This window comes from Drosophila melanogaster, chromosome 3R, assembly GCF_000001215.4.
Source record: "Drosophila melanogaster chromosome 3R".
Taxonomy (NCBI): Eukaryota; Metazoa; Arthropoda; class Insecta; order Diptera; family Drosophilidae; genus Drosophila; species Drosophila melanogaster.
This window is the reverse complement of record NT_033777.3, coordinates 23,839,325-23,865,070: the sequence shown is the minus strand read 5'-3', so window position 1 is coordinate 23,865,070 and position 25,746 is coordinate 23,839,325. Positions and strand designations below refer to the sequence as shown.

General features: G+C 40.9%; 2 protein-coding genes and 1 non-coding gene across 7 annotated transcripts in view, besides 2 other annotated features; 2 read left to right on the top strand and 1 right to left on the bottom strand.

The window, feature by feature from the left end:
* Pli (Pellino) overlaps positions 1 to 4,909 on the top strand; it is a 29,891-nt gene extending 24,982 nt beyond the window's left edge. Inside the window, exons 4-10 of one of the 2 annotated variants that reach the window (NM_001104420.3) lie at positions 1,857 to 2,088; positions 2,430 to 2,621; positions 2,689 to 2,877; positions 2,942 to 3,040; positions 3,103 to 3,256; positions 3,317 to 3,494; positions 3,566 to 4,909. In NM_001104420.3, coding sequence (NP_001097890.1) covers positions 1,857 to 2,088; positions 2,430 to 2,621; positions 2,689 to 2,877; positions 2,942 to 3,040; positions 3,103 to 3,256; positions 3,317 to 3,494; positions 3,566 to 3,692 — 1,171 coding nt within the window. In that variant the 3' untranslated portion in view covers positions 3,693 to 4,909. The remainder of the gene's footprint in view (positions 1 to 1,856; positions 2,089 to 2,429; positions 2,622 to 2,688; positions 2,878 to 2,941; positions 3,041 to 3,102; positions 3,257 to 3,316; positions 3,495 to 3,565) is intronic. The other variant, NM_079742.4, reaches the window with a different exon arrangement.
* Positions 4,910 to 5,440: 531 nt separating this feature from the next.
* snRNA:U1:95Ca (small nuclear RNA U1 at 95C a) lies at positions 5,441 to 5,604 on the top strand. The gene has a single exon (NR_002078.1). It is a non-coding gene; the product is annotated as a small nuclear RNA U1 at 95C a (small nuclear RNA).
* Positions 5,605 to 5,903: 299 nt separating this feature from the next.
* Positions 5,904 to 25,746, bottom strand: part of CG34355 (uncharacterized protein) — a 55,309-nt gene continuing 35,466 nt past the window's right edge. For 3 of the 4 annotated variants that reach the window (NM_001300559.2, NM_001104419.6, NM_001316615.1), the window contains 11 exon segments: positions 5,904 to 6,344; positions 13,959 to 15,883; positions 15,942 to 16,105; positions 16,162 to 16,292; positions 16,353 to 16,624; positions 16,686 to 16,900; positions 16,961 to 17,285; positions 17,518 to 17,718; positions 17,775 to 17,859; positions 17,927 to 18,060; positions 19,609 to 19,720. In NM_001300559.2, coding sequence (NP_001287488.1) covers positions 15,722 to 15,883; positions 15,942 to 16,105; positions 16,162 to 16,292; positions 16,353 to 16,624; positions 16,686 to 16,900; positions 16,961 to 17,285; positions 17,518 to 17,718; positions 17,775 to 17,859; positions 17,927 to 18,060; positions 19,609 to 19,720 — 1,801 coding nt within the window. In that variant the 3' untranslated portion in view covers positions 5,904 to 6,344; positions 13,959 to 15,721. 4 annotated transcript variants of the gene reach the window in all.
* Positions 6,345 to 13,958: a mobile genetic element.
* Positions 20,520 to 25,746: part of a mobile genetic element that runs on past the window's edge.

Sequence of the window (25,746 nt, the reverse complement as noted above, 5' to 3'; positions counted from 1 at the left end):
GATCAGAGATTAGCTAACCAGTTACATCTGACACCATCTAGCCAACACCAGCCAAACCGAATCTTTTGACATCCTATTACCGTCCATCTCGGAATCATAAATTAAGATTCACTGCACTTTTATGGGATCTTCAGCCGAACCGCGCACACCTAAAATACCCACCGATTCCGGCCACCAGCCCCAATCAGTCAAACGCGGCTCCATCCAATCCGCTGCTTACAGAAGTTTAAGTGCTGGCTCTGTAAGCATGAAGCTAGACACATAAATTTGATCCACGCAGCGGTCCGCCGGCGGAGATTGATGATTCTGGCCAGCAGCTGGGACGGATGATTGTAAATCTTGACGGCGGCCGGCGGGAGGGGCCAACCAGCTAAGCGCTTGACATTGTGCTGATTGGCAACGCTTTGGGGCTGACTCACAGCCAAAGTGCGACTCACAGACTCCGGGAATCGTTTGGTCTCCAGGCTTGAGTCATTAGCCGAAAGCGTTCCGACCTCGAGCTGCAGTTCCAGTTCTTTACGTGGCAGTTGTTGTTGGCATTTGTTATCTTAACACTTTTTAATTGGACATAGGACAAAGGCGGGGCTGGACAAAAATTAAGGGAGCGGAGACCCTGTGTAGTTCTTCATCAATTTCCCATTTATCACGACAACCATGCTGGTCCCTCGAGCAACATGTGGTCACTCATTGAGGATTCCCCACTCCATGGTTACGGCGTATGTGATATATGATAGACAACCGGACGATGATTGCTGGACAACAAACCTCGGCGAAAGATGTTGGACTCGTATGAACACTTGGATTGTTGTCAGCAAATCTGAAACTCTTAATTGTTGTCATCAAAATGAGACATAACCAATTAACGAACTGAAAAGCACAATGCTGGCCAAATGTGGGCATGAATAAATCCAAAAACCAAAGTAGCCTCACATTTACAAAGCAAAAGGTCAACATGTCCCGAGGGTTCAAACGTGGGGCTGTAAACATGGATTGGATTTATGTTTTTCATTAGTTTCACAGGTACTAACCTTCGGTTCTGGGAACTCTTTACATCACGCACGGAAAGTTGATGGTTCATGAATAGATAGATCAGTTCAAAGCTAAAAATTTTGGAGAATTTCCTAAATTCTTATTTTTATTACCAACACGGAGGAACATGCTTGCTTGTCAATGAAATCACATACAATATTATTATTGGCATTTTATGTCTGATCATTAATGTCAAATAAAAAGCGGCATCAAGAAAAAGCTATGAAAGGAACCTTATAGCTTTATTCTGATTTGGTAAATCATAAAATTAAAAGTCATAAATATGCACTACATTTTAAAAAGAGAACAACCATGAACATATTAACACTTAAATTCATTTGCCGTTTAATCTGAAAAGAGATTAAAATGCAGCCATTAAACTATTGTGTTGCTCATTTTGTTTCCTAACTTCTAATGATTGGACACATCTGCTAAGGGATTTTGTCCTTCAACAAAATGAGACACATTTTGCACGCATCAACACTATCGATCCAGAGTCAATAATATATCCATTTATTAGTACAGACATCCATGGGTAATTGCATGGCTTGTGGTCTAGCTAATGTAGCAAAAAGACCAAAATAGCCAAGGGAAAACAAAAGCTAACCCGCAATTCTTTGAGTTATTAGTGGCCATTATCTAGGCGAGGCAGGGAAGTGTGCTGCCCACTAATTGTGTAAACATATTGCCGACGTAGAACTTGACCCACAAAACCGAACGAATTATATTTGTTGAGCAATAATCCCGCATGCCAGCTCTCTTATCAACTTGCCCCACATCTGTCAGCAAATGTATCTCACACTAAATCGCTATCTGTCCCGTTGCAGCTACAATGGTTACTTGCCACAGGGAGATCGCGGTCGACGACGCTCCAAGTTTGTGCTCCACAAGCGGACGGAGGCGAGTGGCGTCAAGCGTTCCAAGCACTACATCGTCCAATCGCCACAGACTTCGAAGGCCATTCTGGATGCCAATCAGCATTCAATCTCGTACACACTCTCACGCAACCAGGCGGTAATCGTGGAGTACAAGGAGGACACGGAAACGGACATGTTTCAGGTGAGACACCCCAAAGGTTTCTGGGCCGCCCGGCGGTCTCAAGAGTTTCGGTTTCACGGTCTGACTTTGATGAATGTTGTTTGCCTAATTAGAGCCGCCAAGGCCCAGCAATAGTGCCCCATTCCTGGAGGTCAGAGGTCTGCTCTGTTGACTTCTGACCTTAGCTGGTCTCACAAAGCGACATTCAATATTCATATCAGTCTGGCCAGCAAAGTATCTCTTCCTGATTGACATCACAAGTTACACTTGTGATTTATTTACTTTGTGATATATTGCCTAATCATTTTCTCATCCCCCATATGGCTCACACTCGACTAATCATGATTGCTGTTCTCCGCCAGGTGGGACGCTCATCGGAGTCACCCATTGACTTTGTGGTGATGGATACGCTGCCAGGCGATAAAAAGGATGCCAAGGTTATGCAGAGCACAATTTCTCGGTTCGCCTGCCGCATTCTGGTCAACCGCTGTGAGCCTGCCAAGGCGAGAATATTCGCTGCCGGCTTTGATTCGAGCAGAAATATATTCCTTGGGGTAAGTCAGCTGTCCATCTGGTAATCTCCTGCTGATTCTAATGAGATTCGAACTTGATTTTACACAGGAGAAGGCCACCAAGTGGCAGGACAATGTGGAAATCGATGGCCTGACCACCAACGGTGTGCTGATTATGCACCCCAAAGGATCCTTCTGTGGCGGCAATGCCAAGTGCGGACTATGGCGCGAGTGCTCCGTGGGCGGCGACGTTTTCAGCCTTCGCGAATCGCGTTCAGCCCAGCAAAAGGGGCAGCCGGTAGGTGAAATTTGAAATCCAATTCAATCAGTTGATTAAAATTCCTGCTTTTCAACTATTGTAGATCTATGACGAATGCAACATTCTGCAGGATGGCACACTTATTGATCTCTGCGGCGCAACCTTGCTTTGGCGTTCCGCCGAGGGCTTGCAGCATTCGCCGGTTAGTATCTCAAATACAAATCAGTCATATTGCCTAGAAATTAAATAATTTATTAATTACAGACCAAACACGATTTGGAGAAACTTATCGATGCCATTAATGCCGGTCGTCCACAGTGCCCGGTGGGCCTGAACACGCTGGTTATACCACGCAAAGTTAACATTGGGGATCAGGTGAACCAGCCTTACGTGTACTTAAACTGTGGCCATGTCCAGGGTATGCTATAATGATTTAAGATATTGGAGCAAAATTATCTAATTCTCCCTACATTGGCAGGCCATCACGATTGGGGTCAGGATGAGAACACTGGCGCCCGCCGCTGTCCGATGTGCCTGGAACTCGGTCCGGTGGTCACCCTGTGCATGGGCTTGGAACCAGCCTTCTATGTGGACGTGGGCGCCCCGACGTACGCGTTCAATCCATGCGGACACATGGCGACTGAAAAAACTGTCAAGTGAGCGATTGCAGCCAGTTGTGGCTATGAAATGACTCTACTAATTGTGGGTTTATCCTTGAATCTTGTAGATACTGGGCCAATGTGGAGATACCTCACGGTACCAACGGATTTCAGGCCGTCTGTCCCTTCTGTGCGACGCCCTTGGATGGAGCGACTGGCTACATAAAGTTAATATTCCAGGATAATCTAGATTAAATATAAATTTAATGGATTAACAAATGTATTTACGTCTATATAGATACTGTAGTAATTGAAAGATGTCCAAGTTTGAAGCAGGCATTAAAACTAGGCTTTATTTATTATCATTAATTAACATTTAACGGCAACAGAAAACGGAAACAATTTCTGAATACTGAATTAAACAAACACAAGAGGAGAACAAATTTAATTGAAGAAAATGTTGTATTTGTTGTGTCTCTGGCTGCTATAGTTTTGCATTATTCGATTGCTACTATATAATTACTGCATTATGTTTATCAAATCAATGCGATTAATTACGAAATGAGCAATGCCGCTTTCATCGCTCCATTATACACCCCATTCCCCGATCGAAATTGCATGTTAATGTTTCATGTTTGGTTTCCCCCACTGTATAATGTAAAAATGATTTGAAATTATGAAAGCGAGGCATACAAACGCAATGATCAGCAAGCAGCACACATCAACCATACGAATTAATTGAAATTGCATAATTGTAAAAGTTGAGACCGAATGTAAATCCCAGATATATTTATTGTGTATAATTGTGTAAAAACAAAAACAAAAGATTGAAATGTAATCGTTGAACCTAATTATTCGCAATCAATTGCAAATACCCAACATTTGCTATGGAACGGGCAACCAAACCATGAGCAGCAACATCATTTACGTATTTCTCACCAAATCTAGAGCTTACATTTAGATCGTTTAGTGATCGAGGAGAACCTAACACAATTATAAACAACAATTAAACTTCAGCAATTGAAAACATGGTAAAGCATTATTCTAAATAACAAATAATAATGAAAAGTAAATATACAAAAACCGTATAAACAACATGTACAGTTTCGAAACTCTGTCAACAAATACGTATAAAAAGCGAAATCACGAAATCGAACAGATTAAGTATGTAGCAGCATACAAACGGCTAGATCTATATAGGTTTAAATATATCTGCAGCGATCTATGTATGTTGATATTCATTTTCTGCCCAAATCGCATTATACATTACTAAGTTAGTTAATATTACACCTTATTATTATACATTACGATTATGTGTATTATTATTTTGTATGCATTAAACACATTTGTGTGTTCATTCAATTTTGCGTTGCGGTGTGTTAACAAATCACAACATTGCAAAACAAAAACAAAACAACAAAATAGTTCATAATAAATACAAAATGTAAAATAAAAACTTTCTAGCAATACATAAACTAAATATGAGTTTTTACTTCTGGTGGAGGTTCAAATTTGATGTGGATATGGAAACGCTTCTATGAACATTCGTTTACTCTATATCAATTTGGAAATGATTGCCCCTATAATTTATATGGCAAAATCCATTTTGGAGTTCTTTGGGATTCCATTAAAATAAAGTCTTCATGTGAACAATTATCTTATCTTTTTGTTATTATTCAATAGGAACACTTTTCTTTTTATTTTTTAAAGCATTCCGGAGTTGCAAGTAGATTTTATTTGAATTGGTTGATCTAAAAAGCATACTTTATTCATTTACGATCCTAAATATTTATTACTACATATATACATACATATCTGGCCAGAACATTTGTTTACCTCCTATCGACTCAGCTGGGTCTGAAATGCGAACGTTTAGTGCGCATGCTAGTGAATTTTGTGTGGCATACTTATAGGGGTGCTTTATTTCGCCACGCGTTCGTTGCAATTCCCAACTGGTTTTAGCTGCTCAGCCATGGAAACCCTGCTGCCGAGCATCGAAAAGCATACTTACCTGGCGTAGAGGTTAACCGTGATCACGAAGGCGGTTCCTCCGGAGTGAGGCTTGGCCATTGCACCTCGGCTGAGTTGACCTCTGCGATTATTCCTAATGTGAATAACTCGTGCGTGTAATTTTTGGTAGCCGGGAATGGCGTTCGCGCCGTCCCGACATTTATAATAAATATTCAAACTATTAAGGAAATAGCAAAATGTTATGAACAACGCGGAATATAGTTGATATCGAATTATGGCAAATTCTTGCGCACTTTGTGTTTGTTGTTGTCTGGCTGATGGATTTGAAAAAAGCCACATACAAGAGAAAATTAAAATTATTGGCAACCAAAGACATGAATATTATATTCCATTCTAATGTCTTTGTGGCAACCGTGTGATGCCAACTGTTTTTTAAAAAGTTATACAAAACTGTAACCCACAGCATTTAAACAAAACATACCCTTGTTTTCAGAAATTTATTTGTAGAATATTTTTGTGTTTTTGATCTTTTTGTTACGCCCTTTGATTTATCTTCAGGTGAAGCTTCTTATTATTGACATCATTCTTTTAATTCTCTACCATTTATTTGAACTGGCCAATGTCGTGGCAAGCAATCGTCAATTGGGATTTTTGCCGGATCTCTAATGCGGGTCTGTATATTAACATTTAAAAATGGATTAGTTTGCTCCTCACCCTTTTAGCCAGCGACTCATGCATACATATCTATTTATTAAATTGGAGATTTCGATTTTTATTTTAATGAAATTACTTCGTTAGGTAATGCAGAAAAATGTTGCTATCTAAGTACGAGATGTTAAGTTATAATCGACATGGAAATTTTTATATTCTGGGATATTCCTTGAAAGTCATATTCTTGCCTTTTGTTTAATGTATGTATATATGTATTTTTGTATATGTAAGTTAAGAACCCTCTTCTTGCGCTCTTCGTCAGGACTCACCAGCGCTCGGCTCTCGTGTTTTCGGGCCCCGTCAGCAGGCGACTCGGGGCCTGTCTAGTAACATGTTCGTGTAAGTTACGAACCCTCTTCTTGCGATCTTCGTCAGGACTCACCAGCGCTCGGCTCTCGTGTTTTCGGGCCCCGTCAGCAGGCGACTCGGGGCCTGTCTAGGAACATGTTTGTGTATGTGTGCATTCGGAACAAGTGCCGTTGGTCGCACTCAGGGTGAGGGGTCAACGGGGGAAGCGGATATAAAAGCAGCGGGGCGGGAGAAGAGGCCCAGTCTCGAACGGACACATAACGGAACCGCTAGCAGATCGCGAACGGAATCTTAAAATAAAGCTAATCGTAAACTCGAACCCTCTTAACTATCTTGACTATTATTTGGAGAACCACAGCATGTTGGTTGTCATATCAAGGTGAGGTATGCGGCAGCGAGTGCCGAGAACCCTGATGCAAGTGGAACTTGCGTTAACTGGCGCCCGAACAGGGACCGGCAATGTCCGGCCGATAAAAGTGATACGAAAAAATTGTGGAAATTTGTGCGTAAAAATAGTGGTGGTGTGCATAAGTCAGATTAAGATCTGAAATCCATAAATGAAAAAGAAGTGCTGCGTGAGCTGTGTATAAAATGATAAAATAGCAATTACCCGCTGCCGGAGGGAACTACGCCCATCCCGGGGCGCAACAAATATTGCATAATTCAATAAAAGGTGTAAAATTTCTAAAATAAAAATGTAAACCTATGTTGCGCCAAGACCTAATTTAAATTAATAAAACAACGACCCGCTACCGGAGGACGCCACGTCGCCCATGCCGAGCGCAAAAGTTGTACGATACCTATAACATAATTAAAACACGATCAACCCACTGCGGCGGTACGGCTTGTGGGAAAATTTTTTTTTTTCTCTCCTTGCCAATTCGCGAGTGCAAAAGATTGTGTATAATAAACCAATAATTAACCATTGCAGCAGTTTACCTGCGGCAGTACGAGTAATATGAGCGCCCAGAGTGATAAGGTGGTGTGTGGCAGCTTGTTGGATACGTTAAGTGGTGTGGAATGCACCCAAAAAAAACCGCCCAACAAGTTGTGTGGCGGCCGTACCTTAGTAGGCAACCAGCCAAAAGGGATACTACGGAACCACCGTGCCCAGTGCCGAAATAAATTAGAGGTCATCAATAAAAAACTGTAACAGCACGCACGCAAGGAAAAAATATTGCAAAATGGAATAGCGCACAAAAATTGTATAAACACATGCACAACACCACAATTCAAAGGAAAACAAGTATAGTACAATTTCCCCAATTTCCCGAAACGAAATGAATAAAAATTCTCTACAATACACTAATTCACCTTTTTTTACTTATCCCAATAGAATATTCATGCTGTAGGGGTATAACCTAAACGACGAAAACTAATAAAGAGCATACAAGGGTGAGTGAAATATTTCATTAAACTTTATTGCCATATTTGCTAAATTTAGAGAAATAAAGAAAAAGCAAAGAAGAACAGATATTCTTTTTTATCGGGTTAAAACCGTTGTCTCACATTTCCGTAAAGTAATAACGAATTCTGTTGCCTTGAAAGCTTCCTGCATCTTTCCAACGCAAACTAAAAATCAAAATGGAAGAGACCCTGCGTGCTCTTAGCGAGTCCCTCAATGCCCTGACCAACGTGGTGACAGGCATTAAGGAAGATATTAAGAAAAATAATGATAGGTTGGCTATTTTAGAACAGGAGCGCGGGAACGCTGACCCTACGGTCGACCAACCGCAACCCCTGGTGCGCGCACGCACCGAGTATGAGCTGAGAGAGATATCGGTCCTCCCTGACTGCGTCAAAGAACTGCAGGCGTTCGAAGGACGGCAGGAGGCTTACCTGTCTTGGATAAACAGGGCACAGTCAATACTGACCGAATATGACTTGATTAAAACCAGACCCCTGTATAGGGCAATTGTCTTGCATATTAGACAGAAAATAAGGGGACACGCCGACATGGCCTTGGCGGCCTATGGCGTCCAAGACGACGATTGGGACGACATAAAACGAGTCTTGGCGCTGCATTACGCAGACAAACGAGACTTACGTACGCTTGAGCATGAGCTTGGCGCTATGTGCCAAGGTTCTAGACCACTAGATAGGTTCTATATGGACGTTAATGGCCATCTCTCGTTGATCTTAAATAACTTGAAGGCCAGAAACCACCCTCGTGAAGTAGTCAACGCTTTGATAGAAACCTATAGAGACAAGGCTTTGGATGTTTTTATCCGAGGAGTGGGGAGAGATTGTTCCAAACACTTACTTGTCCGCAGCCCGAAGAATCTACCAGAGGCTTACTCTTTTTGTATGGGATTGCAGAATGTAATGTCAAGAAATTTCACAGCTCAGAACTATCAACCGTCAGGTGCCCCAAGATTCGCAGGCCCATATCAACATCAGGCCAGGCCACCGTTCCGAACCCCTTTTTCTCCTGGTTCAGGCAGATTTTCGCAAAACTCCTACAGAACTCAGGGTCCTAGACAGGCCATAAAAATGGAATCCAATCGGTCGGGTCAATCTTACCAATCAGGATACAGTGGTCGCCAGGAAGAAGGCTCCGGTATTAAGAGAATGTCCGAAGGAAACAACCCATTCCAAAAGGCACAAAGATTGTACCACATGGAATTGGCACCACCCCCGCTAGCCCCGGCGGCTAGTGGAGATAACCAAGGACGTTCACACGAGGGTTACTATGATGACGAGTCTCAAGCTGTCGAGAGAAGCAACAATTATCCTCCGCAGAAAAACGTGGAAGGAGTTACAGATGCTCCACATAACCTTGAGACTGAGGGAGGGGCAAATTTTATGACCAACGCCTCTCCAGTGTACCGTACTTAGAGTATGCTACGGAGAGGGGAGAAAGGCTGAAGTTTTTGATCGACACGGGGGCGAACAAAAACTTTATTAGCCGAAGACTTGCAGCCGGGTGTACCACAGTCCGTAAACCCTTCTCCGTACTGTCCGCTGCGGGTAACATCATGATAACGCACCGCCTAGTTGGTAAATTCTTCAAACCACTAGGGAACGACTCGGATATTACCTTTTTCGTACTACCGAATTTACATTCCTTTGATGGTATCATTGGCGACGATACTCTCAAAGACTTAAAAGCCATAGTGGATAGGAAAAACAATTGTTTGATAATAACCCCAGGAATTAAAATCCCTCTTTTGGCGAGAGCTTCAATAAACGTTAACCCGCTACTCGCCGCCGAACACCCAGATGGTACACAAGAAATTTTGAATTCCCTTCTCGGGGAATTTCCCCGCATCTTCGAGCCCCCCTTATCTGGAATGTCCGTGGAGACGGCCGTCAAGGCTGAAATCCGGACAAACACACAAGACCCGATCTATGCTAAAAGTTATCCTTACCCAGTCAACATGCGCGGAGAAGTCGAACGTCAAATCGATGAACTGCTGCAGGACGGTATAATTCGACCCTCTAATAGCCCTTACAATTCCCCTATCTGGATAGTCCCGAAGAAACCTAAACCAAACGGAGAAAAACAATATCGCATGGTAGTCGATTTCAAGCGGTTAAATACCGTCACCATACCCGACACTTACCCCATCCCAGATATAAACGCTACGCTAGCCAGCCTTGGCAATGTCAAATACTTTACCACCCTAGATTTGACTTCTGGATTCCATCAAATCCACATGAAGGAAAGCGACATTCCAAAGACAGCTTTCTCTACTCTAAATGGAAAGTACGAGTTCCTCCGTCTACCATTCGGTTTGAAGAATGCACCTGCAATCTTCCAAAGAATGATCGATGATATTTTGCGCGAGCATATTGGCAAGGTCTGCTACGTTTATATTGACGATATCATCGTCTTCAGTGAAGATTATGACACACACTGGAAAAATCTCCGATTGGTATTAGCGAGTTTATCAAAAGCTAACCTCCAAGTGAACCTTGAGAAGTCGCATTTTTTAGACACGCAGGTAGAATTTTTAGGATATATCGTCACGGCCGATGGCATTAAGGCAGATCCGAAAAAGGTCAGAGCGATTAGCGAAATGCCTCCTCCGACCTCTGTTAAGGAGTTAAAAAGATTTCTAGGCATGACCTCGTACTACAGGAAGTTCATTCAGGACTATGCGAAGGTAGCAAAGCCCCTTACAAACTTGACGCGTGGATTGTACGCTAATATAAAGTCTTCACAATCAAGCAAAGTGCCAATTACATTAGACGAGACGGCCCTACAGTCTTTTAATGATTTAAAATCAATTCTCTGTTCTTCTGAAATACTGGCGTTCCCATGTTTCACTAAACCTTTCCATCTAACCACGGACGCTTCTAACTGGGCCATCGGAGCTGTCCTCTCACAGGACGACCAGGGTAGAGATAGGCCGATAGCGTACATTTCCCGTTCATTAAATAAGACGGAGGAAAACTACGCTACTATCGAAAAGGAAATGCTCGCGATAATTTGGTCATTGGACAATCTTCGGGCTTACTTATATGGCGCTGGTACTATTAAAGTATATACTGACCATCAACCTCTAACGTTTGCCCTAGGCAACAGAAATTTCAATGCGAAGCTAAAACGCTGGAAGGCTCGTATAGAGGAATACAACTGCGAACTCATCTACAAGCCTGGGAAATCTAATGTGGTGGCTGACGCGCTTTCACGCATTCCGCCTCAGCTTAACCAGTTGAGCACCGATTTAGATGCTAATCCCGAGGATGACATGCAGTCTTTGGCTACTGCCCATAGCGCTTTACATGACAGTTCACGATTGATTCCCCACGTTGAATCTCCAATCAACGTTTTCAAGAATCAACTCATTTTTGACACAACCAGGTCAAAATACTTATGCGAGCACCCGTTCCCAGGTTATACTCGCCATCTGATTCCTCTCAAAGACGGATCACTTGCCGATTTAACCAACTCGTTACAATCGTGTCTACGACCTGTAATAATTAACGGCGTCAAAATCCCGGAAGCACATTTGCAACGCTTTCAGTCCATCTGCTTAGCGAATTTTCTTTTATACAAAATTCGGATAACGCAGCGCCTAGTGGCGGACGTGTCTGGCGCAGAGGAAATTTGTGAAATAATTGAAAAAGAACACCGTAGAGCACATAGGGGCCCTACGGAGATTCGTCTCCAACTTTTAGAAAAATATTATTTCCCGCGAATGTCCAGTACGATCCGTCTGCAAACTTCCTCATGTCAGTGTTGCAAACTCTACAAGTACGAGAGACACCCTAACAAACCAAACCTACAACCTACGCCAATTCCTAACTACCCATGTGAAATACTTCACATCGACATTTTTGCGCTCGAAAAAAGGTTATACCTAAGTTGTATTGACAAATTTAGCAAGTTTGCCAAACTTTTCCATCTGCAGTCAAAAGCATCTGTGCATTTGCGAGAAACTTTGGTGGAGGCCCTACATTACTTCACCGCCCCTAAGGTCTTGGTTTCGGATAACGAGCGAGGGTTGTTATGCCCCACAGTGCTCAACTATCTTCGGTCTCTAGATATCGATCTGTATTATGCTCCAACCCAGAAGAGCGAAGTAAATGGTCAAGTCGAGAGATTCCACTCTACGTTCCTAGAAATTTATCGTTGCCTTAAAGATGAGCTCCCTACCTTCAAACCCGTTGAGCTGGTACACATAGCAGTGGACCGCTACAACACTTCCGTTCACTCGGTAACGAATCGAAAACCAGCAGACGTTTTTTTCGACCGCTCGTCAAGGGTAAACTATCAGGGTCTGACAGATTTCCGGCGGCAGACTTTAGAGGACATCAAGGGCTTAATTGAGTATAAGCAAATTAGAGGTAATATGGCTCGGAATAAAAATAGGGACGAGCCAAAGTCTTATGGGCCGGGAGATGAAGTTTTTGTTGCAAATAAGCAAATAAAAACAAAGGAAAAAGCGAGGTTCAGATGCGAAAAGGTACAGGAAGACAACAAGGTAACAGTTAAAACCAGATCAGGAAAAATTTTCCACAAATCTGATCTAAGAAATTGAGACGTGGCTTTCACATTTAAAAAAGAAACGCGAAAAAGAATAACGAAAGTAATAAAAGTACGTTGTGGCAGCTAATGAAATATTCCACCCATGCATACCCTATATAAAAAAAACATTAATAAAAAAAAAAAAAAAAAAAAAAAAAAAAAAAAAAAAAATGAGTTAAGAAATACAAAAAGAAATACAAAAAAAAACTATAAAAAAAATAATATAAAAAAATACAGATTATAAGAAATAAGAAATAAGAAATATAAAAAAATAAAAATATAAGTACACAAAATGTACCGTACCCCCACACACTACGTAGTCTTAGAACAACTTAGACGACCAGATATTTACGAATTGTCTTTTTGTAAGCGCGATTTCTGCATGCGGCGCAAATCCCGCTCACTGGACTGGCTGGGGTCGGCTTGGAAATGGGTAGCTGGATCTCCAGATGCTGCTGATTGGAACGCCGTCTTGGCCGCGCAAGCGACGGCTTCGAGGAACTGCAAAAACTGGAGGAGGCTAGCTGTATCCCTCGGCTACTGAAGTAACCAACGAGTGGTTAAGCAAGTCGACGATGGAATGCTCCTCCTGACCAACTTCAACGGAACTCTAAGAACGGCTGCAGAGAACTACGACCTGATCGGCTCCTTTATCATCCAATTCGACAATGAGACGATAATGGTCAACGGTCAAAACTATTCCAGTTACTCGGTCAGTCATCTAATGGCGATGCCGGCCGTGTTGAGCCACATAACGGCCAGCAACTTTCAACTTTCTCTGGAATACGTCCACGACGTGAGCATGAAGAATTTGGAAAAGATGTCCAACATGGCGAGTGAGCTACTAGCCTCTCTTCTCACCGAGGCGGCACTCGCAATCTGCATATTCCTAGGCTTTTATTTCCTATGGAAGAAGCTGATGTCCACCAAAGGCATGCCCGATGTCCGCGAGATTGCCGCAAACTTAGAAGCATTGGGCCAAACCGAGCTGAACAAGGCTCACTAATCTGCGGGACGCAGATCTTGAGGGGGGAGGAGTTAAGAACCCTCTTCTTGCGCTCTTCGTCAGGACTCACCAGCGCTCGGCTCTCGTGTTTTCGGGCCCCGTCAGCAGGCGACTCGGGGCCTGTCTAGTAACATGTTCGTGTAAGTTACGAACCCTCTTCTTGCGATCTTCGTCAGGACTCACCAGCGCTCGGCTCTCGTGTTTTCGGGCCCCGTCAGCAGGCGACTCGGGGCCTGTCTAGGAACATGTTTGTGTATGTGTGCATTCGGAACAAGTGCCGTTGGTCGCACTCAGGGTGAGGGGTCAACGGGGGAAGCGGATATAAAAGCAGCGGGGCGGGAGAAGAGGCCCAGTCTCGAACGGACACATAACGGAACCGCTAGCAGATCGCGAACGGAATCTTAAAATAAAGCTAATCGTAAACTCGAACCCTCTTAACTATCTTGACTATTATTTGGAGAACCACAGCATGTTGGTTGTCATATCAAGGTGAGGTATGCGGCAGCGAGTGCCGAGAACCCTGATGCAAGTGGAACTTGCGTTAACTTGTATATCAATTGAATATAAAGGTGAGTGTTAATTTATAAATCGTTTGATTCGCTTATCATTTTCATTTTATCTGGACTTTTGTGCGGTTAGCTGCATTAACTATACAAAAACCAATTCGACTTATAAACCTGCTCCAGACCATTCTAAATGTCAATATCAAAACTCTCGACAGTTGTAGTTTATGGATCTTTACACTTTTCTGTATCTTTTTTCCAATAATGTACATTACTACAGCATAGTGGTCATCAATGTGAAAACTTATATAGGGAAAGGAAACAAAGGACAGTAAAAACAACAAAAACTTAACAAACTTTAGTGTCCAATAGCTTTTTATACATTCATATTCTTAGGAAAAGTTAGTTCATTTATTTAAATTAGCTCATTCAATGTCGATCGTTTTTACTCTGGCTATACAGTTCATTCTGAATTATTTTCGCTTAAATCAAGCCACTGTCCGAAATGAATGCAAATAACTATCAAAAAGATTTGACGTGCGTGCATATTTATCAATTATAATATTACATATTCAATATCTTGCCAAATATTTCTGAAGTACTTAGCTTATTTATTTGTCCACTTCTTATTGTCGTACATCTTAGTTGTGGGTCTTTCTGCTTCAGTTACCATTATAAACATATCGCTTATTGTAAACATATACGAATATATATATATATATATATATATATATATATATCATGCTTATATAAAAACACCAATTATGCAAATATAGTTAAAAAAGTTACAAGAAAACCATCTGATAACAAAAACTTTATCCCGTCCAAAGGGGGATTCGTGTATTCCATTCTAAACGTGGCGTTTGATTTACATACATTTCATCTAATATCGTTACAAGAAGCACCACAGTAGTCAGTAGCATTAAATAACATAGTTCTCTTATTTGTCATTAGTTTCTTAGTACATTCGAATTGTGTAAAAGTATTGTATTGTCTGCGAAACTTTTTCAAAATTCACAATTGTGTAGATTTTATTGTCATACAAATTGCATCGATTTCTGCCCTTTCTATATCCATATAATTCTTATTGTACAATGTCATTGAGCTTCAGTTGCGGCCCAAATAATTAATTTTTTCGATATTTTATGTGTGGCGTTCACACACACACTTAATTTCATTTATTTATTGTCGCTGTGTCGCGTTATTATTGTCGGCTTACGCTTTTATAGAACCGCATATTAAACATGATTCTGGTATCTACATGCCTTTGTAGGTTTCATAGTAGTTGCTAGAAAAATTACAATTTTACTGTACTAGAGATGTAGATGTATAAGTAAATTTAATAAGTATACATGTAAAAAAGTAGAATTCCATACTCGTAAATGTACAAAAAGTTCTCGCTGCCTAGCCACAAAAATCTATTGCCAACAACCGATCAAGTTCCGGCCGTGGCTCAACACCCATTCGACGCCCACTGTAGCAGCACAGTGGGCCCTCACGCATGCACACACAATTTCAACAGTTTTACATCTTACGAATTATTGTCAAGATATGTTTTTCAGATGATATTAGCCTGGTTGTGAAAGTCGCCAAGTGGCCAGAAATTCTCGACAGATGAGTTTCCCGAGTTCGTTAAGTGTGAAAAAATATAAATTCGTATCGAGAAGTTGGAAGTTGGATATGCTTTAAATTTGGGCGGGATATGGTAATGTTCATGGATATGCAAAGATCTGGATTCAGATCTCAGGACCTCATCTGTCGAAAATTCTCTCTAGACATCTAGAATTTAATCCATACACTGGCACTATCAGGCAAGGACGTGACCAAAAAACGGAAGGCTTGTCGCGACCAGGCTAAATACTGTGAAAATTCCGTAAAAACTAAACTGGTGACTGCTGACTTTGGATCCCCCGGAGGAGCCCATGTCCACGACATTTATTTTCCAGCCGAGATTGTTATGTGTAAAGCACTGAAAAATAAGTTGAATTTGGATTACATATACGTTTCGTTTCCAATATCGCTCTCACCTGATAGTAAAGCTGATCGGGAGCATTTGTGGGCACCGTCCAGTTGAGATAACCTGGTTCACCATCCTCGCACTTAAACACCAAGGTTTTCATGTACTCCTCGAAGGTATCAATTTCTGCGGATCGATCAATGGTCTGGTGCTCCCATTCGCAATAACGACCACCTAATATAAATGGCAATCTTATAGTTTGGAATGGCACAATCTGGATGTGAACTCACCTCCTGTTGGAATAGCATTGCCGTCCTCGTCGTATTCTACGCCAGCATAGGCCTTCTGTTTTCGCGCTTCCAGACCCATTTTCTGACCCAGTCCACCTTCGGGTGAATCCGTGATGTAGAACGGATGATATCTGTTTTCAAAGAGATGTTTATTAGTTAATCCGCCTATGAAATGGGGTTTGCTAACGTACCTAGCTGGTTGACTAGGATCATTGCCGCCCTCGATTATGAACTCGTAGGTCAGGCCACGTTCCACAGTGATTTCAGGGATCAGCAGATCGTTCACATACCAGGCAATGCCCCACGAGGGCACCCCCGTAATGGAGGTATATCCGCGTTTGCCGCCCGTGGGTCCAATGCTGGCACGGAACTTCCTGACACCTTCGATCTTGCGCGTGGGCCATGGCCTGGGACCACTCTCGTCCTTAACATCGTACAGTGAACTCTGGCAGGCATGATCGTTCTGAAAGATTAACTTACTTATTATACATCTACATTATACATTTTTCGATAGGTGAACATACCCTCGCTGAGAAGTTGATGCGAATGTCGTCCTGGTTGTGATCACTGGCGGTGTGCGAGTGGGCATTGGCCTCCTTTCGGGCATTAAGTGGTCCGATTGCTGCAATGACCGACACCTCGCGATCAGTGGGTATCGGAGCATCGTAGATGGCTTCATTGGGTTGCAGCAGGCGCTTATACCGAATGCTAGTGACACCATTCTTCCTATCACCGCTCACTGCAGGAAAATAAGGATTTTTAACAGGATTTTATTATGAGTAACTCATTTTATACTTACACACAATCACATCATTGCGTCCTCCAATCCTTTCGTCGGGACATGCACCCCGCTGGCCATCGCACTGGGACAAGTCCGAGATAAAGTAATCTTCTGCCCGGAACACACGGGTCGTGGTGTCGTAGAAGGCCACCACCACGTCGGACTGCGACATCTGGGCTCGACCATTCGCACCGGATAGTCCGAAGGCCATGTACTGATCCTCGGTGATGCGTCCGAAGAGTTCCACCTGCAGGTATTCGCCCTGGAGCTCCCACTTGATCTGAAGCTTATTCGGCAGAATCTCGCGACAGTTGCTGTACACTGGACGCGGAGTTGTCGTGGTCTGAAAATGCGAAATGAAGGCAGAGTAAGTGCGATTGGTTGGCTTTGGAAAGCGGGACATGCATGAGGCTAAGTCTAGTACTCACGGGTGAATACCACCATGAAGGCTAATGCGGCGCGCATAAGTCAAAGAGATATACATTATGAGTTGTGTGCAAATGGGCAAATGCTAGCATATGTATCGGGGTAATGTTCCGGCACTAACTATGTCCGATTTGGACTATCACACTTACCGTTATCTTGGTTTGTCCCAAGGCTGGTGGAACATCCAGATCCCGAGGTATATAGACATGTCCGAAGTTGTGCCTGTACTCCACACACCACACAGCTAGCCAATCGATATCGTAAACGGTTAGACTTTCCGGTAATTGGATCTCAATGTCCTCGCCCTGATAGCCGCGCAAGGGTTCCAGCGAACCACTCTCATTGGGAACCTGAAGTACATATATGGTTAAATATATTTCGAAAGCATCTTCATCGAGTCACTGACCTTTATGCCCATGATGTTTGGTTCGCTGCCATTGCCCACCCAAAAGTAGGCATCAGGTCCAGCTCCGTCGTAGTGTAGGTTGGGTCTTGGGAAATAAGAGAGAGCACATTTAGGTAAATTGTTTAAACGGCAAAACCTTTGACAAATCTCACATGTAGAAAGTCTTGGCATCCAGCACACTGATGTTGCTGGAACGTAGGCCGTGGGCCAATCGCTTAAATTCGGGCAATACCCGTGGCTTGGGCACATCCAGATTGGGTGGTATGAACACCTCTCCAAAATCAACCTAAAAAGGCGGTTAAGGTCATTAGACTTCACTTCTTGGGCATATCATTAAAGGTTAACGTGCACATCATGATTGTTGGTTTTTTTTTTTCTTCTGATAGTTAAGGCGTGGCTGCGTGGTTGTTATTTTTCTACGTACATAATATATGCACACTTTACATCGCAAATTTTACATCATTACAGAAAGTAGCATTATCTCAAATGTTTCAAAAATGTATTTTTAAAGTTTGTGAGACATTATTAAATTTATTGCTTAAATTCTTCAATGATTGAATATAGAGTATATTTCCTTTTTATGTGTTTAATAGAGTTGATAATTAAGCTAGTTCTTAAAATAAAGCTTAACTTTAAGAGAATGTCGTAAATTCTACACGTGATTTTTACGCGACACCGCGTCTACATTCGACGCGGTTCTAAGTAAGCAAACAAGCGCATTGTTGTTGTATACCCAAAACATTTGTACATAATGTGTGTTTATGTAGTATGCCTCCGTGTGGGGCTGTCCCCCAACCGCCTGCAAACCCCCCAAAAACCCCCACACTCTTGGTAAAAAATCGGGCATGCGCGCTCAAAACTCCACAAACAACACTCGCACACAGATACACACCGACGCACACAGTGGCAAACTAACCCCAATCTGGGTGCAATTGTGTGAGTGTGCGGCAGTCAGCCCCCAAGAAGTTTTTTGGCTGTCAGTCAATGGAAGGCAGCGTACACCCACACACATACAAAGACAAACACACACAGACCCGGAGGAGCACCCTGTATGCCACACAGATACACACGATTCCCCATCCGTGTGAGTATCTGTGTGAGGTGCGGGGACCGGGCGTCTGGCTGTGTGTGTGTGTTTATATGCAACCACTTGAGTTAATCAAAAATGTCTGCTGTAATTTATTTTACTACGGCCGCCATCTTTTATTCGACCGTGCAGCGAACTCCACGGCAGAAACCCCAACCCCTCCTCCCTTGGAAAGAATCCTATTCCAATTTGGGGAATTTATCTGGAAATGCACTTGTTCGCCGCCTCCTCGTAGGAAACTTAAACAAAAGTAATTTTCCCAGGACCAAGGCAAACATAATTGCCAGTGGACGAAGGACATTGGACAGTGCAATTTGCATATTCAGCACTGTAATTAAAATCTAAAACTCTAATGAAAACAAAGTTCCAGGCGGCTGACCCACATTATAGGCAGCACAAAAGGATTAGTTTCCTTGGCAAATCCTCCATTTACTCTTAAACAAACGCGAGCGGAGAAACCAAATAACTGCACAGCTTCCCATTTTTTTTATTATTATTATTTTGAAAAGCTATTAAGACCATAATCGATAGCCGGGCACAATGCTAAAATCTTTGTGCAGCTGCAGTTAAATTACAAAAATGTAATTACAAAAAAGGCTCTTGCCCGGCTAAGTACACACACACACACACACACACACAAATCTGAGAGGATGGCGCGTGCCATCCGCAAAGAAAAGCGAAAAACCGAGAGAAAAAAAAACTGAAAAATAAAGATACGATAGATGGGAAGAAAGAGCGAGGACTCACCGTGAAGCGTCTGCACCACACTGACAGCCATCGAATGTCCTTAATCCTTTTGCCCATGGGTAAGCGCAGTATGATGTCCGTTCGGTTGTGCGCTTGCAGAATGGGTGGATCCCTGTGGGTGGTTCCGAAAGCGAGACCGGGATGCCGGAAACGAGAGAGATGCAGAGATACAGAGTTAAATGGGGTCCAGGGTATACTAAAGTAAACTACAAGTACAAGGGAAGCCGAATGTGTGTGCTGCCCAACCATATTTACAGCTTATTAGAAAAAGCAAACACAAAACCATAGCCATATTCCATTGCCAATTAAATGTACAGAAATATTAGGAATTTAAGAAATCTTTTGAAACCCTGAAAATTAAATGGCTAAAAAGGCAAAGAGGACACACAGAATGTCATCAGATTTGCACGTTTATTGTCAGTATGTGGATGGGGATTGAAGTGTAACCAGCCAGAAAAATGCAATAGATCGGACTTTGGCCTCGATTGTGGTCGCCTGAATGGTATTTGTATGCATGTTACACTGCGACTTGATGTCATTAAAATTAAAGCAAAAACCAGGCGAGCGACAACGAAACCAAAAACATTTCTCATTTTCGCATATTCGAATTATTTATGAGGCGAGCGCTGATGAAGATTTATGGCTAATGCAGCGAACCGAGGCATTACACACGTCTCATGCCCCCACAATTTGCCCTCCTCCCGATGTGATTTTCATTTTTCCAATGCATGAATTGTTATTGTACTACAATACTACTATTAGATTTTCCAACTTTTTGCCAGCCAGCTTTAAGCTTTAGCCAATTAGCGCTTTTTTTTTTTTGGGCTTCGTTTTCAGCATTCATCATGCAATAGTGTAAGTGCATTGTGTTAATGCAATTTAAATCTTCATTCATCTTCTTCATACATAGTTGTAAAATCCCAAATAAGAAGACTTTACTCGTTGAGTTTTTGTAAGAAACTGATTTTATTTGGAAATATCTTCGGTTTAAATAGGTGACATGAGAATCGCATCTTAAAGTAAATGGCCTACGCAGAGGCCTAAGTAAATAGTCCCCGCCTTATCGAGGTCCCACGCTCGGGCACATCTGCCTATCTTGAGCGGCGAGGACCTTATCTGTGGTCTCCCACTAAGGGACTATTTTAGGAGGCGGGGAACGATCTCAAGTGACTGACTCATGTAGTGTGCACTTAAATTACATGTTTTTGAGCAATGCACCCATGTCGCCTTAGATAACAAAATCCTAAATATAATTTATCGCTCTCGATTCATTTACATAAGATATGAACGGAGCCCAAAATTGTAAGTCTTTAAATATATTCGTGTTCATGTGTGAACATTCTGCCAAAGGGCCAGCAAGCTGAGATGTACATTAGTATATTAGTTGCATTTATAACAGTAGTGGACTGTATTTATTTGATATATGTTCATTTATTTTGCAACTAAGATTTCAATGGGCCTAGTTTTTCTGGCTTTTAATTTTATTGGATTACAATTATGGTTTATATTATTTTTAATTCAACAATTTGTACTCAATTAACTTATTTTAAACATTTTGCTTTTTCTATGTAGAAGTACATTTTCTATTAAACAACGATATAGTGGACTGTATATTTTTATTTGTTATATTATTTTATTGTTTATTTACTATTGATATTTATAGTACTGGCAACGGACCTGCAAAGGTTATTGCTTGCATTCTTTGTTGCACAGCACATTTCCGTATGAAATATATTATTAATACTATCATTAGTATTAAAGCAATAATTAATCCAGCATGTCCGGAAATATGATGGAAATGTAAATCTTTTTGATGGTTCTCTTTCATAAATTTAATTTCATTATTCAATCGTTCAAATTCCTCAGTATGATTTAATATTGATAGTTTCAGCGGATCCCAAATAATCTTCGGCGCTTCACTAACTTCTCCTATATAAGGTGTTGATAATAATTCTTCACTTTCGGACTGAATGTTATGGTGGGCAACTAGAATTTTATCGTCGGTTCTTGCCGTACAATATGGCGCAATGCTTAAAACTCCTTGCTGAGGCAAATCAAACAATTCAATTTGAGAGCCAGTACATTGCAGACGGACTTTTGAATTCGCAGGAACCTTAAACAACCAACTACTTTTCTTTTCTAACTCTACCCAGTAACTTTTAGAGTCGACTACTGTTTTATAGATGCAGTTCGCCGCTTTATCTGGCTTTAGAGGCTGAATCTCACATGCATTATCATTCGCTGAATTCCAGGGCCAACTTCCTTTGCATATTCTCTTATTTAGTTGCCATTTCTGACATTGATTTAATGTGGCTTCCGTCATTATGTGATAGGAATCTATCTCAAAATTATAAATTAAATATTCGGACGTTGTATGCACCATTATTATCCGATCTTCATTTCGAATTGGCACCGGAATAAGCCTGAACAATTTGGATGGATGCCTGCTAAACAGAGGCACTTTTGCACTAATGATCAATTTATCGTCGATGAATAAACCCCTGGCTGTTAACAGTGTATACACCTCCTTAAGTTCCGTACCTGACCGTTTTCCTGGAATTACTAGGTTCTCCGAAAGACTCTGCTGAATTTTGGCAATTTCTTTTTTAAGCTGATTTGGCCTGAGAATATTTGTATTTAGCCTACCGTGATTAATATCAATCAACAGGCTTATAGTGCCTGCTTGAATTTTTTCGCCTTCTTCAATCAATGAGTGTAGCTGTTTCGTAATCATAAAGAATTTTATTGATTCCTTATAAACATAATAATTTTCTTTAAGAACTTCTGTCATGTTCTCAATTCTTATTTGCATACTTCTAAAATTGGAGTTAACATCTTCTGTTGTTCTCTTTAATAGATTAGAAGTTGAATCAACCACAGATGTTTGTTTTTGAATTAGTTTATCAAGGTTGTTCTGGTTATCTAACAAATTCTTCATATTTTCTTCTAATTGCTCTCTATCATCTTCATCCATTATACCAAATAAAATATGATACAAGGAACCCATAAATTCGAAAGGAGCACGCTTGCTTCTAGATCTAGACTGTATCATAAACAATTTATTGTTTTCTTCAAGTTCCGATAACTGACTTTGCATATTATCTAAGACTAGACTACATTGCTCTTCAAAGCTATGAAGTCTTTCGCAAACTTTCCTCATACTTTGTATAAGCGCATTACCCTTTGTTAACATTTTAAAATATGGATCCATTTTATAATAGATAACCAAATTCCAAGAAGTACTCACAATCTCAACATCTCCTAGCGGGTCTAGATATATTGCTGAGGTTTTATTTATTTTGTCTATAGAATATCTTGGTGCTATATCTTTAGGTAATGCGCTAGAAACTTGACAACTTAACACAAACAACAACATTGCCATAATGATTCCGATCTTGGACATTCCCGATGTCGCTCTAGTTCGTCTTTTTGGCTCTTGGTCAGCCTCATTTTTGTCAACAGACTTTATTCCTTCCAAGGGACAAATTTTAGTAATGGGTCTAGTGATATATCCTTCCTGCATCTTTACTTTAGCCACTCGGACCTTATCATCATTCCCCTTATGCACCTTTTCCACCTTTCCTAAAGGCCATCTTGCAGGATGACAATTCTCATCCTTTAATAAAACTATTTGCCCTTCTTCTATATTAGGAATTTCCTTTTTCCATTTATTCCTTTGCTGGAGCGTATGCAAATATTCACTTTTCCACTTAACCCAGAAATCTTTCTTCATTTTTTGGATAAGTCTCCACCTATCCAAATTTCCGATTTTTTCATCTTCCATTGGTTCGACTATTTCTAAAGGTGGTCTTCCAATTAAAAAATGACCTGGTGTTAAAACTTCTTGTTGGTCCTTCTCACTAACTATAGTGTATAATGGCCTTGAATTTAAGCATGCTTCTATTTGACATAAAAGAGTTGACATTTCTTCGTAAGTCAAAATAGTGTCTCCGATTATACGCTTTAAATGGTATTTCATTGACTTAACTCCAGCTTCCCAAATACCTCCGAAGTGAGGTCCTGCCGGGGGAATAAAATGCCAATCAATCCTGTCCTTTTCAAGCTGCGCTGCAATCGTTATATTTTCTTGTATTGCATTAAATAACTCTTGATCTAATTTTCTTGCAGCTCCTACAAAATTTGTTCCGTTGTCTGAATAGATATTGGAACATTTTCCCCGTCTAGCAATAAATCTTCTGAGTGCTGCTAAAAATGCGTCTGAAGTTAGATCGCTTACCATTTCTAAGTGTATGGCTTTGGTGGCCATGCAAACGAATACAGCAACGTATCCTTTAAATGTTTTTTGGCCACGATTTTTTGAACATTTAACATAATAAGGACCTGCGTAATCTATTCCAGTATTAAGAAACGGGAATGTCATCGTCACTCTATATTTTGGCAAGTTACCCATTATTTGCTGAGCTGTATTTTGTTTATACCTTGCACACGTTACACATTCTCTTAAATACTTTTTCAACGAATTTTTCAACCCGAAAATCCAATACTTTCTTTGGATATAGTTTCGCATTAGGTTTATCCCTCCATGCAATGTTTCCTTATGAGCATTTTTTATTAATAAGCTTGTTAGGTGGCATTTTTCTAAAATGATTGGATGTTTAACATTAAATTCTGCATTGGAATTTTGCAATCTTCCTCCAACTCTTAGAACCCCATCCTTGTCCAAAAATGGATTCAATGACAATATTTTATTATTTGTCTTGATTTCCTTTTTGATTTTAAGGCACTTTATCTCTTGCCTAAACTGGTATTCTTGTTGTTTCTTAATAACAACTGTTTCCGCTATTCTTATCTCCTTTACTGAAATAATTGATGAATAGGCTTTATTTCTTGTTTTCATCTGCACGAATCTATTTATGTATGCTATTATACGTATAAGTTTTTCTATACTGGAATACCTTTCTATTAATTCGTAAATAGGATCATCTATTTTGTCATTTAATACCGTATTTATTAAGACAGGTTCTTCTACAGACTGCTGCCGAGGCCAAAGTTCTTTTGGGTCTGCTAGCCATTTCGGACCTTTCCACCAAAAATCACAGTTGATCAACTGGTTAGAATCCACTCCCCTGGATGCTAAATCTGCTGGATTATCCTCTGACTTAACATGATTCCATTCAGTATTTTTTAATTTCCGAATGTCATCCGTTCTTCTTTTTATAAATTTGATCTTACTTTGACCACTGTTAATCCATGCTAAGGTAATCGTGGAATCACTCCAAGCATAGATCTCCATTATATTGTCAATTGATCCTTTTAGTCTTTGGATTAATTCACTAAGCAGGTGAGCTGCACACAGCTCGAGTTTGGGAATTGTCTTCCTATTTTTTATAGGGTTGACTCTACTTTTGCTAGCTATTATATTAACATGAGGTCCTACTTTAGCATAGACTACTGCAGCATATGCTTTTTCGGAGGCGTCCGCAAATCCGTGAATCTGAATGACTGAAGAACTGTTTGAATTAATCCACCTTGGGATTCGAATATTCTCTAACAATAATAAATTTTCTTTATATTTTTCCCAATAATTTTTATCTTCTATGGATAATTCCTGATCCCATTCACTTTTATTTATCCAAAGTTTTTGAATAAAAAGTTTTCCTGAAACCGTGACTGGTGCCAACCATCCTAACGGATCAAATATTTTTGCTAGCGTTGATAACACAACGCGCTTATTTATATTTTTTGATTCATCATTACAATTTACGCTGAACTTAAATAAATCCTTTTGAGGTTCCCATTTTAGTCCTAAAGTTTTAACACATTCATTTTCGATAATATTGAGAACCTTATTGTCCCCTGTGTCCTCCACAGTGGTTAATATTTTGGAATTGTTGGAAATCCATTTCCTTAAGTTGAATCCAACTTTCTGCAATTCATGGGGAATTAATGTTATTAATTTATTAGCTTCTTCTACCGAATCAGCTCCAGTCATTAGGTCATCCATATAGAAATCATTCCTAATTATTGCACTAATAACTTGGTTTTTACATTTATCTGCAATATCTACCAGAACCCTGGTAGCCAAATATGGTGCAGATGCAGTTCCGTAAGTGACTGTGGTTAATTTATATGTTTTAATTTTTTCTTTTGGAGAATTTCTCCATAAAATATATTGAT